This window comes from Artemia sp. Qi Xiang Cuo, chromosome 9 (assembly GCF_049724085.1).
Source record: "Artemia sp. Qi Xiang Cuo chromosome 9, ASM4972408v1, whole genome shotgun sequence".
Lineage (NCBI taxonomy): Eukaryota > Metazoa > Arthropoda > Branchiopoda > Anostraca > Artemiidae > Artemia > Artemia sp. Qi Xiang Cuo.
The window spans coordinates 4339264-4360195 of NC_142802.1; the positions used below are offsets into that span (position 1 = coordinate 4339264).

General features: G+C 32.9%; 1 protein-coding gene across 1 annotated transcript in view; it reads left to right on the top strand.

Annotated features, from left to right (window-relative positions):
• Positions 1-5195, top strand: part of LOC148948246 (uncharacterized) — a 32091-nt gene extending 26896 nt beyond the window's left edge. Inside the window, exon 6 of the mRNA XM_089094686.1 lies at positions 5178-5195. Within this exon, the coding sequence (XP_088950812.1) occupies positions 5178-5195 (18 nt within the window). The remainder of the gene's footprint in view (positions 1-5177) is intronic.
• Positions 5196-20932: the final 15737 nt, after the last annotated feature.

The following is a 20932-nucleotide window of genomic DNA, read 5'->3' on the forward strand; positions in this document are numbered from 1 at the left end:
CCCATTAAACGTGAGCACATACAGAAACACGCTCTTCAGAAATAGAAATAGAGAAAGACAGTAAGTAAAGCCACTAGAAACCACGAAGACAGAAACTATAAACCTAAAAACCGACAACGAAAGAAAGTATTGACAGACAGTAAAGAAAAAACAGACATTTCACACCTACAAATATAAAATAAAAACCGTTCAGATATATACCTATATAAAGGAATTTATGTCAGATATACAAACCAGCAATAGCCTACATTTCATACATACAAGCAGAGAAAAACATTCAATGCAGACATACTAATAAACAAAGACATTTACTACATACACGAAAACAAAGAATAACATGTAATCTATACAAAGTAACAAACAAAGACAAAAGCTTAAGATATACACATTTAAAGAGACAAACAATTCAGAAATAAAAAAAGAGAAATACAAACACTTTAGACCTGAAAACAAATAAAGACACGCAAAACAGAAATCTAGATCAAAGATTACGAACAAATCAGACATTAAAAAAGGGACGAACAGGCACTTTAGACATTCAAACATAGAAAGACAGGCACTTTAGGAGAATCCACAAACAAAGACAAACACTTCAGACATACAAACAGAGAAATACAGACACTTAAAACATGAAAACAAACCCAGACAGACACTTTAGAAATACAAACTGACAAACACCAACACTTTAGACATACAAACCAACAAAGACAGACACTTAAGACATAGAAACAGAGAAAAACAAACAGTTTAGACATGAAAACCAACAAAGACAAACACTTCAGACATACAAACAGAGAAACCCAAGCACTTTAGACATACAAACCAACCACGACAGGCACTTTAGAAATAATAACCAACACAGACACATAATTTGGACATACGAACGGTCTGTCGTTGTTTGTTTGTATGTCTAAAGTGTGTATCTTTCTCTTTTTATATGTGTGAAGTGCCTGTATTTGTTTGTTTTTATATATAAACTGTTTGTATTTATCTGTTTGTAAGTCTTAAGTGACTTTCTTTGCTTGTTTGTATGTATAAAATGTATGTCGTTATTGGTATGTATGTTTAAAGTGTCTGTTTTTATCTGTTTGTACGTCTAAAGTATTTGTATGAGCAGTTTTGATCGCCTAATGTGACTCTATTGATCCGTTTTACTGTCTACATTCCCTGTTTGTATCTGTTTGTACGTGTGAAGGGTATGTCTTTGTTGGTTTGTGTGTCTGATGTATTTTTTTTATTGGTTTCCATCTCTGAAGAGTTTTTCTTTGTTGGTTTGTATTTCTAAAGTGGCTGACTTTGTTGGTTTGTATGTATAAAGTGCCTTTCTTTCTCTGTTTGTATTTCTGAAGTGTTTGTCTTTGTTGATTTGTATGTCTGAAGTTTTTTTCTTTTTTGGCATGCATGTCGAAAAGGTCTGTCTTTCTCTTTTGTATTTTTAAAACGTCTGTGTTTTTTGGTCCGCGGGTCTAAAGCGCCTGTCTTTGTGTGTTGTTATGTCTAGATTAGACGTTTCAATCGGTTTTTGTTTATGAGGTACCTGTCTTTGCGGGTTTTTTTTACTAAATATCCTGTCTGTCTATTTTTTTGTGTCTTAAGTGTTTGTCTTCGTTGTTTTGTATCTCTGAAGTACCTGTCTTTCTATGTTTGTATGTCTGAAGTGTTTGTCTTTTTGGTTTGTATGTCTGAAGTATTTGTCTTTCTCTTTTTGTATGTCTGAAGTGTTTGTCTTTGTTTGTTTGAATGTCTAAAGCTCCTGTCTTTCTCTGTTTGTTAGTGTGTCACCAAAAAAACACAGACCGACACTACAGATATACAAACTTACAAATATAGGAACTCCACACATACTAACAAAGAAAGGACTCCACTTTATAAGATTAAAACAAATAAGACAAACACTTAACTAAGACAAAAGTACAGAAAAAGGGACTTTAAACAACCATACCGAGACTTAAAACCACTTCACAAATAAAATAAACAAAAGACATACAATTCAGAAATCCAAAATAATAAAGAACACAATTAATACATAAAAACAGACACAGCTTTCAGTTTAGACATAAAATAAAAGAAAGACAGGCACTTTAGACATACTAACCAACAAAGAGAAGCACTAACGACTACCAAACAGAGAAAGACAAGCACTTTAGACATACAAACAAACAAGACAGACACATCAGACATACAGACCAATGAAATATAACTCTTTTGACATACAAACAGAGAAAGACAGACACTTTAGAAACACAAACAAGCGAACATAGACCATACATAACTTAATATAATAAACTGAAAAAACATAATACATAGAAACATAGATATACAAAAAGTTTATACATTAACACAATAACGTAACCACACGTCACACATACAAAACAAAACACACAAACCTGAAGATACAAAAAGCCCAAAAGCCATGGGCTTTAGAAATACACGACAACACGGACAAGCCCTACATCCATACAAACAAACAAAGGCCAGAGCACCGGTTATGCAAACCTTGATAGGAAGTCATTTCAGCTATACACACTAATAAAAAAAGACACGTCAATAAATCCCACAGGGACAATCAGTCAGTTTATTCATAATCACCGACAGAGTCAGGTATTTTAGACATACAAACCAACAAAGACAAGAACTTTACACAAAAAACACAAAAAAAAAACACTTCAAAAATGAAGTCCTATAAACACAAGCCCTGACGACATACAAATAAACAAAAACAGTCACTTTAGAAATACAAAACCACAAAGAAAGGCACCTTAGACTCACAAACCAACAAAGACAAAAACTTCAGACCTACAAACAGAGAAAAACAGGCAATTTAGAAAAAAAAAATAAAAAATACAAACACTTTATAAACAAAAAACAAGAAAGACACACACTTCATAATTTAACAACAACACAAATACAAATCAATAAAGACAGACAATTCAAACGTAAAAAAACAAAAATACACCCACATAAGAAATTGAAATAGATACAAACACCCACTTAATATATTCAGACCAACAAGGACAGACACTACAGACATAGAAACGCAGAAAAACAAACACTTCAGACAGGCAAACAAACAAAGACAAACAGTTCAGAAATACAAACAAACAAATGGACACACTTCAAAAATAAAAACATAGAAATACATTAACTATAGAAATACAAACCAACAAATACGTAAACTTAAAACATACAAACCGAAAAAAACAAAAACTTCATACATAAAAAAAAGCAAAAACAGACATATAAGACAAACAAACCAACAAAGAAAAACACTTCAGACATACAAAGATAGAAAGACAGTCATTTTAGAAAAACAAAACAAAAATAAAAGACACTTCAGACATAACAAATTAGACAGGCAGGACATTTATAAATAAAGACAAGGCAAGACAGTTACTTCAGACAAAAAATCAAACTAAATAGTGCATCCTTGACATAAAAACACACATAGACAGGCAATATAGTTACGCACCTTAGAACAGATAAACACTGCTTACATACAAAAAGAGAAATACAGTCGCTTCCGACATACATACACACAAAGACAGACACTTCAGACAGACAGACCAACAAAGACACACACTTCAGACATACAAACAGAGAAAGACAGGCACTTTAGACATACAAACCAAGAAAGACAGACACTTTAGACATACAAACAAACAAAGACAAACACTTCAGACATCCAAATCAACAAGGACACGAACATCGGAAATATAAACCAACAAGGACACACACTTAAGATTTACTAACAGAGAAAGACAGGCACCTTAGACATTCAAACATAGAAAAGAAGGCAACTTAGACATACAAACAAACAAAGACAAACACTTCTCACCGTCAAAAATACAAAGACGGACACATTAAAAATGAAAACCCACTCAGACTGGCACACTTGATTTGAACGCAGACAAAGATAGACACCTTAGACATACAAAAAAACCAATAAAGGAATTTAAGAAACAGAAAAATAGAAAAAAAAAGTTTAGACATTAAAAAAAACAAAGACAGACACTTCAGACCCAGAAACAGAGAAACACAAGAACTTTAGACATACAAACCAACAAAGACAATCACTTAAGAACTAATAACAAACAAAGACACAAACTTCGGACATAAGCACTGTCGATCGTTTTCTGTTTGTATTTCTAAAGTGTCAGTGCTTATTAGTTTGTATTTTTAATGTGTCCGTCTTTCTCTTTTTGTAGGTCATAAGTTTTTTGTACTATTTTGTTTGTTGGTCTAAATTGACTGTCTTTCTATGTTTTAAGGTCTGAGGTGCCTATCTGTCTGTTCTTGTATATGTGAAGGGTTTGTCTTTGCCGTTTTGCATTTCTCATGGTCGTTTTTTGGTAGGTTTGCATCTCTTAAGTGATTTTATTTCTTGGTGTTTATTTATGATGTTCCTATAAGCGTTTTCTTGCATGTCTGAAGTGCCTGTCTTTCTCTGTTTTAATTTCCGAAGTAATTTTCTTCCTCTATTTTTATTTCTTAATGGTTTTCTTTTTTTTGCTTGCACGCCGTTAGTAATTTTCTTTCTCTTTTAGTTTTTATGTATTTTATGTGTTTTTTGAATTGTGCGTCTTCAGTTCCAGTATTTGTTTTTTTGTTTTCTATAATGCCTGTATAGGTTTTTTTTTATTTATGTAGTAACTGTCTTTGTTGATTTGTATCCCTTAGTTATCTGTATGTCTCTGTTGTTTGCCGAAGTTTCTGCTTTTGTTGTTTTGTATGGCTGGTGTGCCCGTATGTCAATGTTTTCATGTTTTAAGTGTGCGTCTTTGTTGGTTTGTAGATCTGAATTTTCTCTTTTAGTTTGTTTTTATTTGTGAACATTGGGTCATCGTCAGCTTTTATGTTTGAAGAGTACTTCATTGTTGGTTTGTATGTCTAAAGTGCCTGGGTTTCTCTGTTTGTATGTCTTAAGTGTGTGTCTTTGTTTTTTTATATGTATAAAGTAACTGGATGTCTATGTTTGCTTGCTTGAAATGTCTGTATGTGTTTGTTTGTATATCTAAAGTATTTGTTTTTGTTGGTTTTTATGTATGAAGAGATTGTCTTCTTCTGCTTGTATATTTAAAGTGAAAGTCTATTTTGGTTTGTGTTTATGTATTGACTCTATTTATATTTTTGTTTGTTTGAAGTGATTGTCTTTTTTTGTCTTTATATCTAAATTTTAGGTATTTGGGTGTCATTGAGTCTGGAGTCTTTTGGCATGGCCTGGCCTTTTTGGGTTCTTATTGAATAAAGTGCAAGTCTTGTTTTGTTATTATGTCTAAAGAGCATATAGGTATCAGTTTGTATGCCTGAAGTTTCTGTAATTATAATTGTGTATGTGTGATGTGTTTGTTTTCATTTGTTTGTATGTCTAAAGTGACTGTCTTTCTCTGTTTGTTTTTTTGTATTGTTTTTCTTTGTTTGTTTTTTTTTATGATTTACTAGCGTATGTTGATTTGTATTTTTGAAATGCCTGTCCTTCTCTTTTTTTAATTATGAATTGTATGTATGTGTTGGTTTGTATGTCTAAAGTGTCTGTCTTTGTCTAAAGTGTCTGACCAATAAATACATACAAAGAATCAAATTTTAATGCTGATTTCAAATATATTAGTTTCATCAAGTTTAATCCTACCCATAAAAAGTTTCACGCGGGAGAAAATTTGGGTCAATTTCGAAAAAAGTGGAAAGACCCCCATATAGTTTTATACCTTAATGAAAATCACAGCATCAAATTCAGCGTATCAGAGAACCCTACTGTAAAGGTTCCAAGCTCCTATCTACAAAATGTATAATTTTTCATTTTTTGCAAGAAGAAAGATGAAGGATGCATGTTTGTTTTTTGGCTTTTTTTTCCAGAGGTGATAGTATTGACCCAGTGGTCCTAGAATATCGTGGGAGGGCTCATTGGAACGGAAAGTAAACGTTCTAGTGCCTGTTTTAAGTGACCAAAAAATGGAGGGCAACTAGGCCCCCTCCCGCGCTCATTTTTTCCCAAAGTCACCCGATCAAAATTTTGAGATTGCTATTTTGTTCAGCATGGTCGAAAATATGATAACTCTGTCTTTTACGATGACTTAGTCCCCCAAAGTCCCCGGGGGGAGGGCTGAAAGTTGTTAACTTTACCCAATGTTAACATATAGTATTGGTTATTGGGAAGTATACAGAAGTTTTCAGGGGGGGGGAATTTTTCCTGGTAGTGGGGGGGGGCGGGGTTATGTGGGAGGATCTTTCCATGAAGGAAACTTTTGATGGGGGAAGGGACATTTGTATAAAGGGGAAGTCGGGCTTCCCAGCATTATTTAAAAAAAGATCAGAAATTAAATATAAAAAAAAACTTTTTCAACTGAATGTAAGCAGCAACATCAAAACCTAAAACGAACTGAAAATATTACATATATGACTGGGTTCACCCCCTAGTCAATACCTCGCTTTTTAAGCCAAAGATATTTTAGTACTTTCATAAGAGCTATTTATTCTAAATAGCGGCCTTTGTGATTAAGCGGTCATTTTTAAAGAATTGGAACAAAATTTGAACTTTAGCTTAAAGAGCGAGGTATTGACTAGGGGGAGAACCCCCTAATATATTTATTATAATATATGAATATAGAAGTTCGTTACGTAAGTTAAATTAAAATTAATTTGCAAATTTTGTTTCATTTATTCATGCACATTGAGACAAAATAAAAATCTGCATTAATTCAAAAACGTAAAAAAAAATTAAAAAGTTTTTTTTAACTGAAAGTAAGGAACGACGTTAAAACTTAAAACGAACAGAAATTATTCCGTATATTAGAGGGGCTGCCCCCTCCTTAACGCCTCGCTCTTTACGCTAAAGTTTAACTTTCTCACAGCTCTATTTTTTTAAACAATAAAAAACTTTAGCATAAAACTTTTTCCTTTAGCGTAAAACAATAAAAAGCTTTGAAAGACATAGTTATTATATTTATCGGCCATGTTGAACAAAATGGCTATCTCAAAATTTTGATCGGATGACTTAGGGGAAAAAATTAGCGTGGGAAGGGGTCTAGTTGGTTTCCATTTTTAGATATGTGTTTGAACAAATTTAGTCAAAAAAATGAAAACAAATCAAACTGCACATCATTCGAACCGTCCGAATGTCATTTGCATTTTTTTAATAACAACAACTTCGAGACTTGTTTCTGCAATAATATATAATTATTTGAACAAGAAAATTCCCCCCCCCCCACAAAAATAAAATTTTCTGAATAATGGCGTTTTACTCTAAATATTTTCAACACAACCTATAATTTTTATTTCACCAAACGATAGATTGCTCTTTTTTGAAACAAATAATTTATTTACATTCTATACTACTAATATTTTTAGGATCGCTCTTTTTTGAAACAAATATTTTATTTACATTCTATACAACTAATATCTTTAACCAGGGAACAAAACAACAGATGCCTCGATCTGCGATCGCAAGCGCGAATTTGGTTTCCATAGCACTGAAAACAAAGCCGAGCATCTTACATACCGGGTTTTAGTTGCATAAAGTACTTGGCAATAATTTTCATCTGTCAAATATGATATCTCCGGTAATACTGACAAGGACGAATTCTGATCATAATATGGCATTGTGTGCATATTGTCCAGATTATCATGTTGAAAATTTTCGGGATGACGTAATGATCGCATATCATCCTCCCCTTGGTTGGTATAAGAATTATCAGAAAATTGTGGTTTGTACTGTTCGTCCATAAGTATTGGGTCGAGATGTTGAGCTAGTGGGAGTTTAAAGTTTTCAAGTTGTCCTCCACTACTTACAACAAAAGAGCCTTCATAGTAATCACTTTCATCTTTACTCTCGTGCACCCTACCCCTTACATCACTAGTCCTAAATCTTTCTATATATTCATGTCCGTCTTCTGCACGCATTGCATTGGGGTAGTGAAGGGTATGGACTGCTGTTTCTGGCCTAACTGGCCTGGGTGTCGCTGGTATATCGTTTACAGTTGGAAGGTATGCTTTCACAGATTCTGGAATATTACCTCTTGGCTGAAAATTTAAGTGAAAAGAACTTTGCTCAGTGTAAGGGCCACAATTTATACTTTTGATTTGGCAAGAACTACGATCAATAAATTTTCTCTCAACAGGATTTGTTCTTAATTCTTTCTGGTCTTCTAAAGGAAGACCAGAAAAGGCTGGAGACGTCCATTCATCACTTCTTTTTTCATTAATTGATACACTTTCGTTCTGACTCTCGATATCACTTTTGATTCCAGGTTCAACTGTTGTTGGGGTTAATTGATGAGCTGAAAGCAAATCTTCAGTGTCAGGATTTCCAAATCTTTCTTTCTTCTCAGCCAGAACATGATCATTTTCGGGCTGGGTATGATCTTCCATTTAGTCTTATGTGTAAATGACACAAGAAATCAAGAAGTGTATCTAAAATAGAAAAAAAATATTAAATTTTGATTTCCTGTCATTTCGGTACGTTTATTTTATAAATCATTCGGGAATATTTTTAGATCGATCAAATTTCAAATAATATACACTATTTCTGTAAATACTACCATCGAAAGGAAGCAATCCGAATTCAAAACCCTAAAAAACCCCACTTCAAAATTTATGACGCTTTAAGGCTCTTTTACAAGGGCAGTCTGTTTAGACGACTGGCTACAAACCATCACTCTAACTTTCACTACTACCCTTAAAGTTTTAATTCCCTAAATTTTGGTATGTTATTTTTTTGGTATGTATGATAATTTTGGTATGTTATTTAAATTTTGGTATGTTATTTAAATTTTGGTATGTTATTTTGATTTTGGTATGAATAATAAGTTTTGCATGTATGATAATTTTGGTATGTTATTTAAATTTGTGTATGTATGATAATTTTAGTATGTTATTTAAATTTTTGTTTGTATGATAATTTTTGTATATTATTTTGATTTTGGTATGTATAATAATTTTTACATGTATGATAATTTTTGTATGATATTTAAATTTTTGTATCTATGATAACTTTGGTATGTTATTTTTGCTCTCCTTTGGTTTCAATTTATCAGCGAGAGACAAAATCTTGCCAATCACCTTATAGCTGAAATTCAGTTATATCCGTCAATGGAATTAAATTCTGGCATTTTTAATGCAAATTTTTTAGATTAAAAATATTTTTTTTTTTCAAATCGCTAAAAAACGAATGAATCTGATGGTTTAAGCATCTTGCTCTTTTTGTGCAAGTTACAACTACAGACTTGTCGCAAAATCATTTGTTTAAGAGGTATTTCATACTTTAATATGCTCAAATGAGCACCAAGTTTTAGTCAATTATGGTATCGTGAAATCAAGCAACGTATACTCACATATACTCATAGTATATACATAACCTGCAATACCCAGTATTTTATTATTTATTTTTTCTTGAAAATCCTCTAATTGATTAATTTTCAGAAATTTGATTTTATTGGTTAAAGCATGACCAAATACCAATAGTACCACGTACTAAACTGAGGGAAGCCACCATGGTCGTTGGTGCAAATGTGTCAACAATGGCAGCCGTCCATGTGGTTTCAGTTCGATAAAATCAAAGTTCAAAATAGGGATAAAATCCTTTTTAATAGACAGTGTATATAAATTCACCAAAAATACTAGATATTTCGGTCACATATATAGTGACCGTCATCAGTAGTAAAACTAAACTAAAACAACTTAAAACAAAAGTTTATTAGATAGAAAATATGTTTTTGCGGAGGACACTCCACCACAACCCTCAAGGAAAGGGATTTAAGCTATACACGGGGGGCATATAAGAACGATGTTGGCAAAATGTATTATTTTTTTTTTCCTTTATAGCAGGGCACTTCGTATCAAAGAAGCTGACGTATAAACTTCGAAAAGGGCTCATTCAAATGGAAATTGGAGTGGCTTGTGCCTTTTTTAATGCTTGTTTTAAACATAAGAAAAAGAACTGCCTCAAATTAAAAAAAATAACTCTGTCTCGAATTATTAAATATACAGCTACTACTACTAAAACAACTCACCGCAGCACCAAGCCATTTAAGGATACCACAGCTACGTACGCTCCTTCTCCTCCTTCCAAATCTATTCAAAGCATCATTTTTACACCCTCCCAGGAAGTTCCGATTTCCCTTTATATGTTTACTTGTGATATCCTCCTACCTCCACCGAGGACGACCAGGTTTCTGTTAAGCCCTAGATGGTTGACCGAAAAGGGTAATTTTTGGCAATTTGTCATTCTTCATCCGTAGAACCAACTTTAGACATCATAAACTTTCTCTCATTATAGCCCTAGACAGACTGTTTGAACAACACTTTCCGTAGAGCCTACTGTTTGAGATACGGTCAGCTAGTCAAGTACCCAAAACAATCCGTAGCTCTGGAAAACATCAAGGAAATCTACTTCGTTTTTTGGAATACCCATGCTTCAGATCTATATTTGACCACTGTCATCATTGTAGTTTCAAATATTCTAATCTTGGTTCACAGACTTATATTTCTATTCTTCCGAAAAATATTTCAACTGTGAAAAAACAGCCTGGACCTTGGTTATTCTACTTTTAATATCCTCACTCTACTCACCGTCTTTAATAGTAATACTACCAAGGTAAGACTCTAAGGTAAAACACCAAACTCTTAACTAAAACTAAACTAAACTAGAACTCTAACAAAAACTCTAATCTAAGACTCTAAGCTAAAAAACTCTAAACTCTTAACTAAAACTAAACTAGACAAAAACTCTAAGCTAAGACTCTAAGATAAAACTCTAAAATCTTAACTATTCCTTAACTAAACTTCAACTCTAACATAAACTCTAAGCTAAACCTCTAAGCTAAATACTCTAAAATATCAACTGAAACTAAAATAAACTATAGATCTAACAAAAACTCTAAGCTAAGACTCTAAGTTAAAACACCAAACTATTAACTAAAACTAAACTAAACTAGAACTGTAACTGAAACTCAAATTTAAAAAATAAAACTATTAACTAAAATTAAACTAAACTCGAAATCTAACAAAAAAACTCTAAGCTTAGACTATAAGCTAAAACTCTAAACTCTTAACTATTACTAAACTAAACTTCAACTCTAAAAAAAACTCTAAGCTAAGACTCTAAGCCAAAAATCTAAACTAAAACTCAAAACTAAAATAAACTAGAACTTCAGCATAAACTCTAAGCTAAGACTCTAAGCTAAAAATCTAAACTCTTAACTAAAACTAAAATAAACTAGAACTCTAAGAAAAACTCTAAGCTAAGACTCTAAGGTAAAACTCTAAACTCTTAACTAAAAATAAACTAGAACTCTAACAAAAACTCTAAGCTAATACTCAAAGATAATACTCTAAACTCTTAACTTTTACTAAACTAAACTTCAACTTTAACAAAAGTTCTAAGCTAAGACTCTAAGCTAAAACTCTAAACTCTTAACTATTACTAAACTAAACTTCAACTTTAACAAAAACTCTAAGTTAAAACTCTTAACTAAAACTAAACTAGATCTTCAACAAGCACTCTAATCTAAGACTCTAATCTAAAACTCTAAAATCTTAACAATTACTAAACTAAACTTCAAATTAAACAAAAATTATAAGCTAATACTCTAAGATAAAACTCTAAACTCTTAACTAAACGTAAACTAAACTAGAGCTTCAACAAAAACTCTAAGCTAAGACTCTAAGATAAAAACTCTAAACTCTTAACTAAAAATAAACTAAACTAGAACTCTAACTAAAACTCTAAGCTAAGACTATAAGCTAAAAACTCTAAACTCTTAAATAAAACTAAACTAAACTAGAACTCTAACAAAAAACTCAAAGCTAAAAAACTCTTAACTAAACTAAACTAGAACTCTAACTAAAACTCTAAGCTACGACTCTAAGGTAAAACACAAAACTCTTAAATAAAACTAAACTAGAGCTATAACAAAAAATCCAAGCTAATACTATAATCTAAAAAACTCTTAACTAAAGCTAAACTAAACTAAAACTCTAAGCTAAGTCTGTAAGGTAAAACTCAAAACTCTAAACTATTTGTAAACTAAACTAGAAATCAAAACTAAAATAAACTAGAACTCTAACAAAAACTCTAAGCTAAGACTCAAAGCTAAAATTCTAAACTCTTAAATAAAACTGAACTAAACTATAACTCTAAGCTAAGTCTCTAAGTTAAAACACCAAACTCTTAACTAAAACTAAACTAAACTAGAACTCTAAAACAAACTCTAAGCTAAGACTCTAAGGTAAAACACCAAACTCTTAACTAAAACTAGACTATACTAGAACTGTAACTGAAACTCAAAGGTAAAAAATCAAACTCTTAACTAAAATTAAACTAAACTAGAACTCTAACAAAAAAACTCTGAGCTTAGACTCTAAGCTAAAACTCTTAACTATTACTAAACTAAACTTCAACTCTAACAAAAACTCTAAGCTAAGACTCTAAGCCAAAAATCTAAACTAGAACTCAAAACTAAAATAAACTAGAACTTCAATATAAACTCTAAGCTAAGACTCTAAGCTAAAAACTCTTAACTAAAACTAAAATAAACTAGAAATCTAATAAAAACTCTAAGCTAAGACTCTAAGGTAAAACTCTAAACTCTTAACTAAAACTAAACTAGAACTCTAACAAAAACTCTAAGCTAATACTCTAAACTAAAACTCGAAACTCTTAACTAAAACTAAACTAAACTAGAACTCTAACTTAAACACAAAGGTAAAACATCAAACTCTTAACTAAAACTAAAATATACTAGAAAACTAACAAAAAAACTCTAAGCTAATACTCTAAGCTAAAACTTATAACTCTTAACTAAAACTTAGCCAAACTAAAACTTTAAGTAAAACTCTAAGCTATGACTCTAAGCTAAAACTCTAAATTCTTAACTGTAACTAAACTAAACTTCAACTCTAACTAAAACTCAAAGCTAAGACTCTAAGGTAAAATTCTAAACTCTTAACTAAAACTAAATTAAACTAGAACTCTAACAAAAACTCTAAGCTAAGATCCTAAGCTAAAACTCGAAACTCTTAACTAAAACTTAACCAAACTATAACTTTAAGTAAAATTCTAAGCTATGACTCTAAGCTAAAACTCTAAATTATGAACTGTAACTAAACTAAACTAGAACTCTGAATAAAACTCTAAGCTAAAAACTCTAAACTCTTAACTAAACTAGAACTCTAATAAAAACTCTAAGCTAAGACTCTAAGCTCAAAAACTCTAAACTTTTAACCAAAACTAAACCAAGCTAAAGCTCTATGCTAAGTCTCCAAGGTAAAACTTCAAACTCTTACCTATAACTAAGTTGTGGGTGAAAAGGATGGGTACTTCAATTTGTAAAATGGGTTTAGGACGGTCACTAAGAAAACAACTTGTTCTGAAATACCTTTTGAAAAGTATTGTTTGGTGTTGGGCATTCAAAAACCTCTAAAGTAAAGTTGTGGGTGAAAAAGATGGGAACTTCAACTTGTAAAATGGGTTTAGGATGGACATTATGAAAAGAATTGTTCTGAAATGCCCTTTGAAAAGTATTTCTGGGTGTTGGAGCATTCAAAAAGCTGTAAAGTAAAGTTGTGGTTGTAAACGATGGGTACTTCAATTTGTAAATTGGTTTTAGGATGAACATTGATAAAATAAATTGTTCTTAAAATATATAATAACGCAATAAAAAAGTATTAAAAAGGGGGGCTCAGGGGTCTTGGGGGGTCCGGGGCCTTTTGGGAGCCCGGGGGACCGGGGGCTTAATTCGGGACTGGGGTAGGGGGATCGGAGCCCTTGGGGGTTGGGGTCGGGGGATTGGAGCCCTTTGGGGTTGGGGTAGAGGACCTCACGACACTGTTCAAATGGAACTTGTGCATTATAACGACCATAGAGTTTCGGCCTCAAATCCTCTTCTAAAATCATCTTTTAAAATGTCTCTAACTGTTTCGCTGAAATAATTCCCTAAAAGTTCTAAAACGGTTTCGCCCAAATAACCCCTAACCGTAATTTCTGTGTGTTCCATTCACTTTTGGCATTCCTGTTCTGTTACAATTGAAATTACAAAAAAATCCTTTCTCGCACTAATCTCTTCATCTCTAAGATCAAAACCTTTACTCGGAAACACTTCTCTTGGAAGAACTCCAAAGACATCAATAAATTTCGGGAAACAATTCTCCTTGTAAATACATCAAAGACAATAATAGACTTCGAATGGAAACAATTCTTGACAAATCAATCAACCTTGACATCACCTGTCAGACATTAATCAATTTCTCGGAAACAATTCTCCTTTCATGACAAATCAATCAACCTTGACATCACCTGTCAGACATTAATCAAGTTCTCGGAAACGTGTTCTCCCTGGGGATTCCATGCCCATAATTGGTGTGGGATTGGAACTGACATCACAGGTGTTCTCCCTAGGGACTCTATTCCCAAAACTGGTGTACTGATACGAGATACATTCTTTTGATTACACATGATCCTGTTTCCTAGTCCTGGATATTAACATACGCCCAGAGCGTGCACTTGGCCAAAACATAAACATATCATCAACAAAACATCAACATCCCATATACGGTGTAGGGTCAGAACCTTTAGGGTCATTTCTACTGGCATCTTTTAGGTTTTCACCAAATTAGGGACCAGGGTTGTTACTAGGATTGTCTAAAGTTTTTGTCTAAAGTTTTTTGGTGTTTAGCAGGGGGAGGAGATATTTAGTGAAATAAGAAAGAAATACAAAAATTTTGCCCTTGTTTTAAAAACCTTGAAATTCTAGAAAAAAAAGGAAATCGAAGGGCTGTAATAATCTTGGAAGTGATTTCTGACTGTATAGTTCATTTTTAATATAGAAGAGGGCTTGTTTACTTTCTATTTTGAAAAAAATTGAAACTATATTGGATGACTCAGGAGAATTAACCTATTAATCTTTTGTGATGAGACAGCTTGAGTGCTAAATTGTCCCCCTACTATTTTTGTGAGCCATATGAAAGAAATTGGAGACAAAATATAATTCAAATATTTATGGCCAACTATGTCCACAGGATTTTCAAATGAGAGGGTGACTAATATATCTAATTAACAATGTTTTTAATTCAAAACGGGCGAAGATTAATTAAAAAAGCAACAGAAATGATTCTTACTCCATATTGTAGATTTTTACCATACGATCTTTCGCTGGTCGGTTTTGAGATCTAATAATTAGTTAGCCTGAATCTGATCGTCGCTGGCTCCATCGCCTGATGGGTTGACCTAAAAAGAGTGATTGAAAGATGTTTGTTAAAACATGAAAAATATTAGAAAAGGGAAATCATCTACAAAACTAGTTTTCAGCGGCCGACATTTAAAATCGCTCTTAGAATAAACTATTGTCAAGACACTGACTAGTTTTCACAACTGATAAAATTACCGAATTAATAATAATAATAAAAAAATAATTCCAACCCCATTCCTCGGCTTTAAGTTCAGAATCAGGATCATCACTCTATACCTGAACTTGCTAGAAAACCCAGTAACTCTGGAATCTAGCCGCATCAAAATTTGGTGGTTACTGTTCTAGGTATCTGTTCACCTTCATTTTAAGAACCTTCCTGTGGAGTTCATTCAGATTTTCCCCTTTTGATGAGCCATATATCATGAGCAGAGCTTCTTCTCCAGCAACCCTTACTTCCTCCTTCGAATTTCCTTTCACCATGAAAACTACAGCTGATGTTCAAAAATTTGCATCTGCCATTAGTTTCTTCAGAGCATGGTTTTTTCCTACAATGTGGATCCGTGAATTAGAGCCACAGCCTGAGAGGGCGCGAGCAAAAAGAATCAGATGGCATGTCTCTTGGCCCAGCTTTTCGTTCAATTCGTGAACACCCCATATTCGGGGAGCTTTGTCTCACTTTGGCTCAGGTGTAAACAATAGTTTTTTAGGTTGAAAGGTTACCATGATAATACAATAGAACCAAAAGATCAGTAACCTATCTAATAACGGCAATGTTATTGAACGTCCAAGCGGAGGAAACGTCCAAGCGGAGGCAGCTAAAATACTGTAAAGACACCCAGATCGTTATCGATTTCCTAGAAAAAGGATGTTCTAGTAAATAGGGAAGAATGATTAGTTGGTTTATTTTTGCTAGTTTTTGAGCGTACAGATTTAGGTATTAAGGAGGAGCCAACCCTCCTCCTTAAGTTTTTTGTTTGTAGTTTTTAATAATTACGATATATTGTAGCTCAAATAGGAGACAAAATCCAGAAGGCATTGTCATAGATCATGGTATTCATCTGCATGGGTTATATGAAATATTAAATGTAGCATAGGTCAATAACTTTGCAGCGTTATTAAGAAGATGTCAATCAGAGGAAAACCTTGTATTTCATAATATTTATGAGAGTCAGATTATAAGTTCAATTGAAAATGCTGCAAAATTAGTTTTTTTTTCTCCCCTGAATTAATTTTTTTTTCTTCCTTTTTCAGGGTAATTATGTAATCTATATCGTTTTTTACACCAGGCTCACGGCGGCAACTTCTGCAAAGAAAAAACTCCACAATGTGGATTTACTTTTATTTGACTGCCCTGGACAGAGGCTGAATGTCATATTTAATTATTAGAATTCGTTTTTTATTGTTATATTTTTATTTTAAATTGAAAATTTTTATCGTTTTTATATTTAAGTATGTTTGAAGGGTCTTATTTTTTAACTTGTTTCCTATGCAGCACTCCCTCCTTTTTTCATTTTTTTTAACTAACTCTTTCAATGTATAAAGGTTAATATAGCAAAGTTTGGAAAGATAAAATTTCGGATTACTAAAAAAATTTATATTTATGACTGTCAAATATATACTTTGTTTCTTTCTTTCATTCAGGAAGAACCTTTTTTGTATCTTAAGTCAGGACTGGATAGTGAAAAGAACTGCTCTTTGTAAAAATTGCTGGAATCGTTAATCAGTTGAACTTTTCTATGACTAAACTGAGGCACAATTTTGATAGTCCGTTGGTAATTAGCCCTCCTTTCTTTAAGATACTGTGGTTCTGACTTACTGTTGGCATAATAATCTGACGATCATTACTATGTATCCCAGACTTTCACAAATGGCACAGTATGGACTTTTTTTTTTGGGGGGGGGATAAAGTGGGAGTTTTCTTGTGGGGGGTGGGGGTAAAGTGGGAAATTTTCTACAATAATCGGAAAGATAATAGGATTTACCCAAAATGAGTAACGTTGTGTTAATTCTGCATATTATTTCCTAAATCTTTATTGTTTCCTGCTTAGCATTATCTAACATGTAATTCTTGTTTTAGATTTACCATTTATTTTATTTGTTTAGAAATTTTCTCGTAAGCGTTATAGTTTAAATGTAAATTTTAAGCAATTTATGCTAAACATATGGGAAAAATAAATGACGACTGTGAAAATATGTGTTTGCTAGGGTTTTCAAACACTCAGAAAATTCAAAGGAGACCGGACCGGACGATATTTACTTGGTCTCTATTTTATAACTCGAGTAAAGCTCGAATTTTTCTATGTATTTTAACCTTGGTATAATCATATATAAAATGTTAGTTTATAGAAGATTATATGTTTGCAAGGATACTTAAGCACCCTAAAATTATTTTAATTTTTAGCGGCGGGTATAATTATATATCCGATTTGCTGCTAGTCTTTTATCAAAGTTTTAAATTACTGTTCAAACTTCTTTTGAAAGAGCCGAGAGAGAAGCTTCTAGGGATGAAATCCCCAGGAAGAAAATTTCAGATCGAGGAGCAACGTTAAACGCACTTCGATTTTAAAACCAAACAGTTCCTGGTAACGAACTCTAAGTAAGGAGTGACCCGGCTCAATGGTAATCGAAACTCTAGAAAACGGGATTTTGGTACCAATAAATACATACAAAGAATCAAATTTTAATGCTGATTTCAAATATATTAGTTTCATCAAGTTTAATCCTACCCATAAAAAGTTACACGCGTGAGAAAATTTGGGTGAATTTTGAAAAAAGTGGAAACACCCCCAAATAGTTATATACCTTAATGAAAATGACAGCATCAAATTCAGCGTATCAGAGAACCCTACTATAAAGGTTCCAAGATCCAATCTACAAAATGTATAATTTTTCATTTTTGCAAGAAGAAAGATGAAGGATGCATGTTTTTTTTATGGCTTTTTTTTTCCAGGGGTGATAGTATTGACCCAGTGGTCCTAGAATATCGTGGGAGGGCTTATTCGAACAGAAAGTAAAAGTTCTAGTGCCTTTTTTAAGTGACCAAAAAATGGAGGGCAACTAGGCCCCCTCCCGCGCTCATTTTTTCCCAAAGTAACCCGATCAAAATTTTGAGATTGCTATTTTGTCCAGCATGGTCGAAAATATGATAACTATGTCTTTTACGATGACTTAGTCCCCCAAAGTCCCCGGGGGGAGGGCTGAAAGTTGTTAACTTTACCTAAAACTTTTAGCATAAAACTTTTTCCTTTAGCGTAAAACAATAAAAAGCTTTGAAAGACATAGTTATTATATTTATCGACCATGTTGATCAAAATGGCTATCTAAAAATTTTGATCGGATGACTTAGGGGAAAAAATTAGCGTGGGAAGGGGCCTTGTTGCTCTCCATTTTTCGATATGTTTTTGAACAAATTTTGTAAAAAAAATTAAAACAAATCAAACTGCACATCATTCGAACCGTCCGAATGTCCTTTGCATGTTGTTAATAAAAAAAAATTCGATAATTTTATCTGCAATAATTTATAATTCTTTGAACAAGAAAATTCCCCCCCCCCACCACAAAAATAAAATTTTCTGAATAGTGGCGTTTTACTCTAAATATTTTCAACACAACCTGTAATTTTTATTTCACCAAACGATAGATTGCTCTTTTTTGAAACAAATAATTTATTTACATTCTATACTACTAATATTTTTAAGATCGCTCTTTTTTGAAACAAATATTTTATTTACATTCTATACAACTAATATCTTTAACCAGGGAACAAAACAACAGATGCCTCGATCTGCGATCGCAAGCGCGAATTTGGTTTCCACAGCAATGAAAACAAAGCCGAGCATCTTACATACCGGGTTTTAGTTGCATAAAGTACTTGGCCATAAAAGGCTAATTTCTCCTTTATTGGCTGCAATCGTCAAGTTCTACATTAGTGCGAGCATGTGCACCCCGATATTCGTTTTAAGCACTTAGATTACCCCGGCATCCATACTCAAACCAACTGCGGCTGATGTGAGCCACCCCCTCTCTTTTTTTGAACGATAGCGAGCCTTGGACCACTGACTATTGCATAAAGTACTGGAAACTACGACATAAAAGGAAAAAATTTGGGATATTTACATATTAGCTAAAGGTGAGGATTCCGGAAAGAACAATTGTAGGGGGTGTCAGTTGTCTTGCGTGAGGCACACCATGTTGGTACAGCTAGTTCTGAAGCATGTAAATAGATAGGAGATGCGTTAGACAGCATTACTCCGCTTTTCTCGAAGCACAACGAGTCCAGATCTACCATAAGGATAGACATACAAACCAACAAAGACAAACACTTCAGACATCAAAACCAACAAAGACAGACACTTCAGACATACAAACTGAGAAAGACAGGCACTTCAGACATACAAACCAACAAATAAAAACATTTAAGACATACAAACAGAGAAAGACATTCAATTTATACATACAATCAGAGAAAGGAAGGAGCTTTAGATATAAAAACCAACAATGACATACACTTCAGACATAAAAACAAACAAAGACAAACACGTAAGACGTAAAAACAGACAATGACACACACTTTAGACAAACAAACAACAAAGACAAACACTTTAAACATAAAAACGAACAAAGACAAATACTTCACACATACAACAATACAAAAACAGGTAATTTATACATGAAAACCAACAAACACATACACTTAAGAAATACAATCCAACAAATACACACACTTCATACATACAAACAGACAAAGACAGGAGCTTAATACATACAAACCATCAAAGGCAAACACTTCAGACATACAAACAGAGAAAGACATTAAGTTTAGACATACAAACCAACAAAGACAGACACTTAGACATACAAACCAACAAAGACAAAAACTTCAGATATACAAACAGAGAAAGACAAACGCTTTAGACAAATAAGCAGAGAAAGACAGGCACTTCAGACATACAATCCACCAAAGACACACACTTTAGAAATATAAAAATACAAAAAGAATCACTTTATACATAGAAACCAAAAACGAAAGACACTTAAGACATTCAAACCAACAAAGACAACAATTCAGACATACAAACAGAGAAAGACAACCTGTTCACATATATAAGCAGAGAAAGACAGGCACTTCAGACATACAATCCACCAAAGATGCACACTTCAGACATACAAACAGAGAAAGACAGGCATTTTAGATATACAAACCAACAAAGACAGACATTTAAGACATTCAAACCAACAAAGAAACACAATTCATACATACAGACAGGGAAAGGCATGCGCTTTAGATATACAAACCAACAAACACAGACAATTCAGAGTATGTTTAACAAGTTGGTATTTTTATAATTATATGGTTTATGCTTGTATCTGTGTTGTTTAGTTCTGATGATTTGTTCTTTGTTGGTTTTTATGTCTAAACTAGTTGTAATTCTCTGTTTCCAATTATGAATTTTTTTTCTTTGTTGGTTTGTATTTATGAAGTGTCTTTCTTGTTTGTTTTGTATGCCTAAAGCTACTGTTTTTGTCTATTTGTGAGTCTTAAGTGTTTATCTTTGTTTGTTTGTATGTATAAAGTGCATGTCTTTGTATATTTGTAAGTCTTAAGTTTGATCTGTTTGACTTTTTTTGCGGGTTTGTGTGTCTGAATTTTTTGTCTTTTTTTGTCTGCATTCCGGAGTGCACGTCTGAGTTTTTATTTGTTTAAGAAGTACATGTCTTTGTTGAATATTATTTCTAAAGTGCCTTTCTGTCTCTGA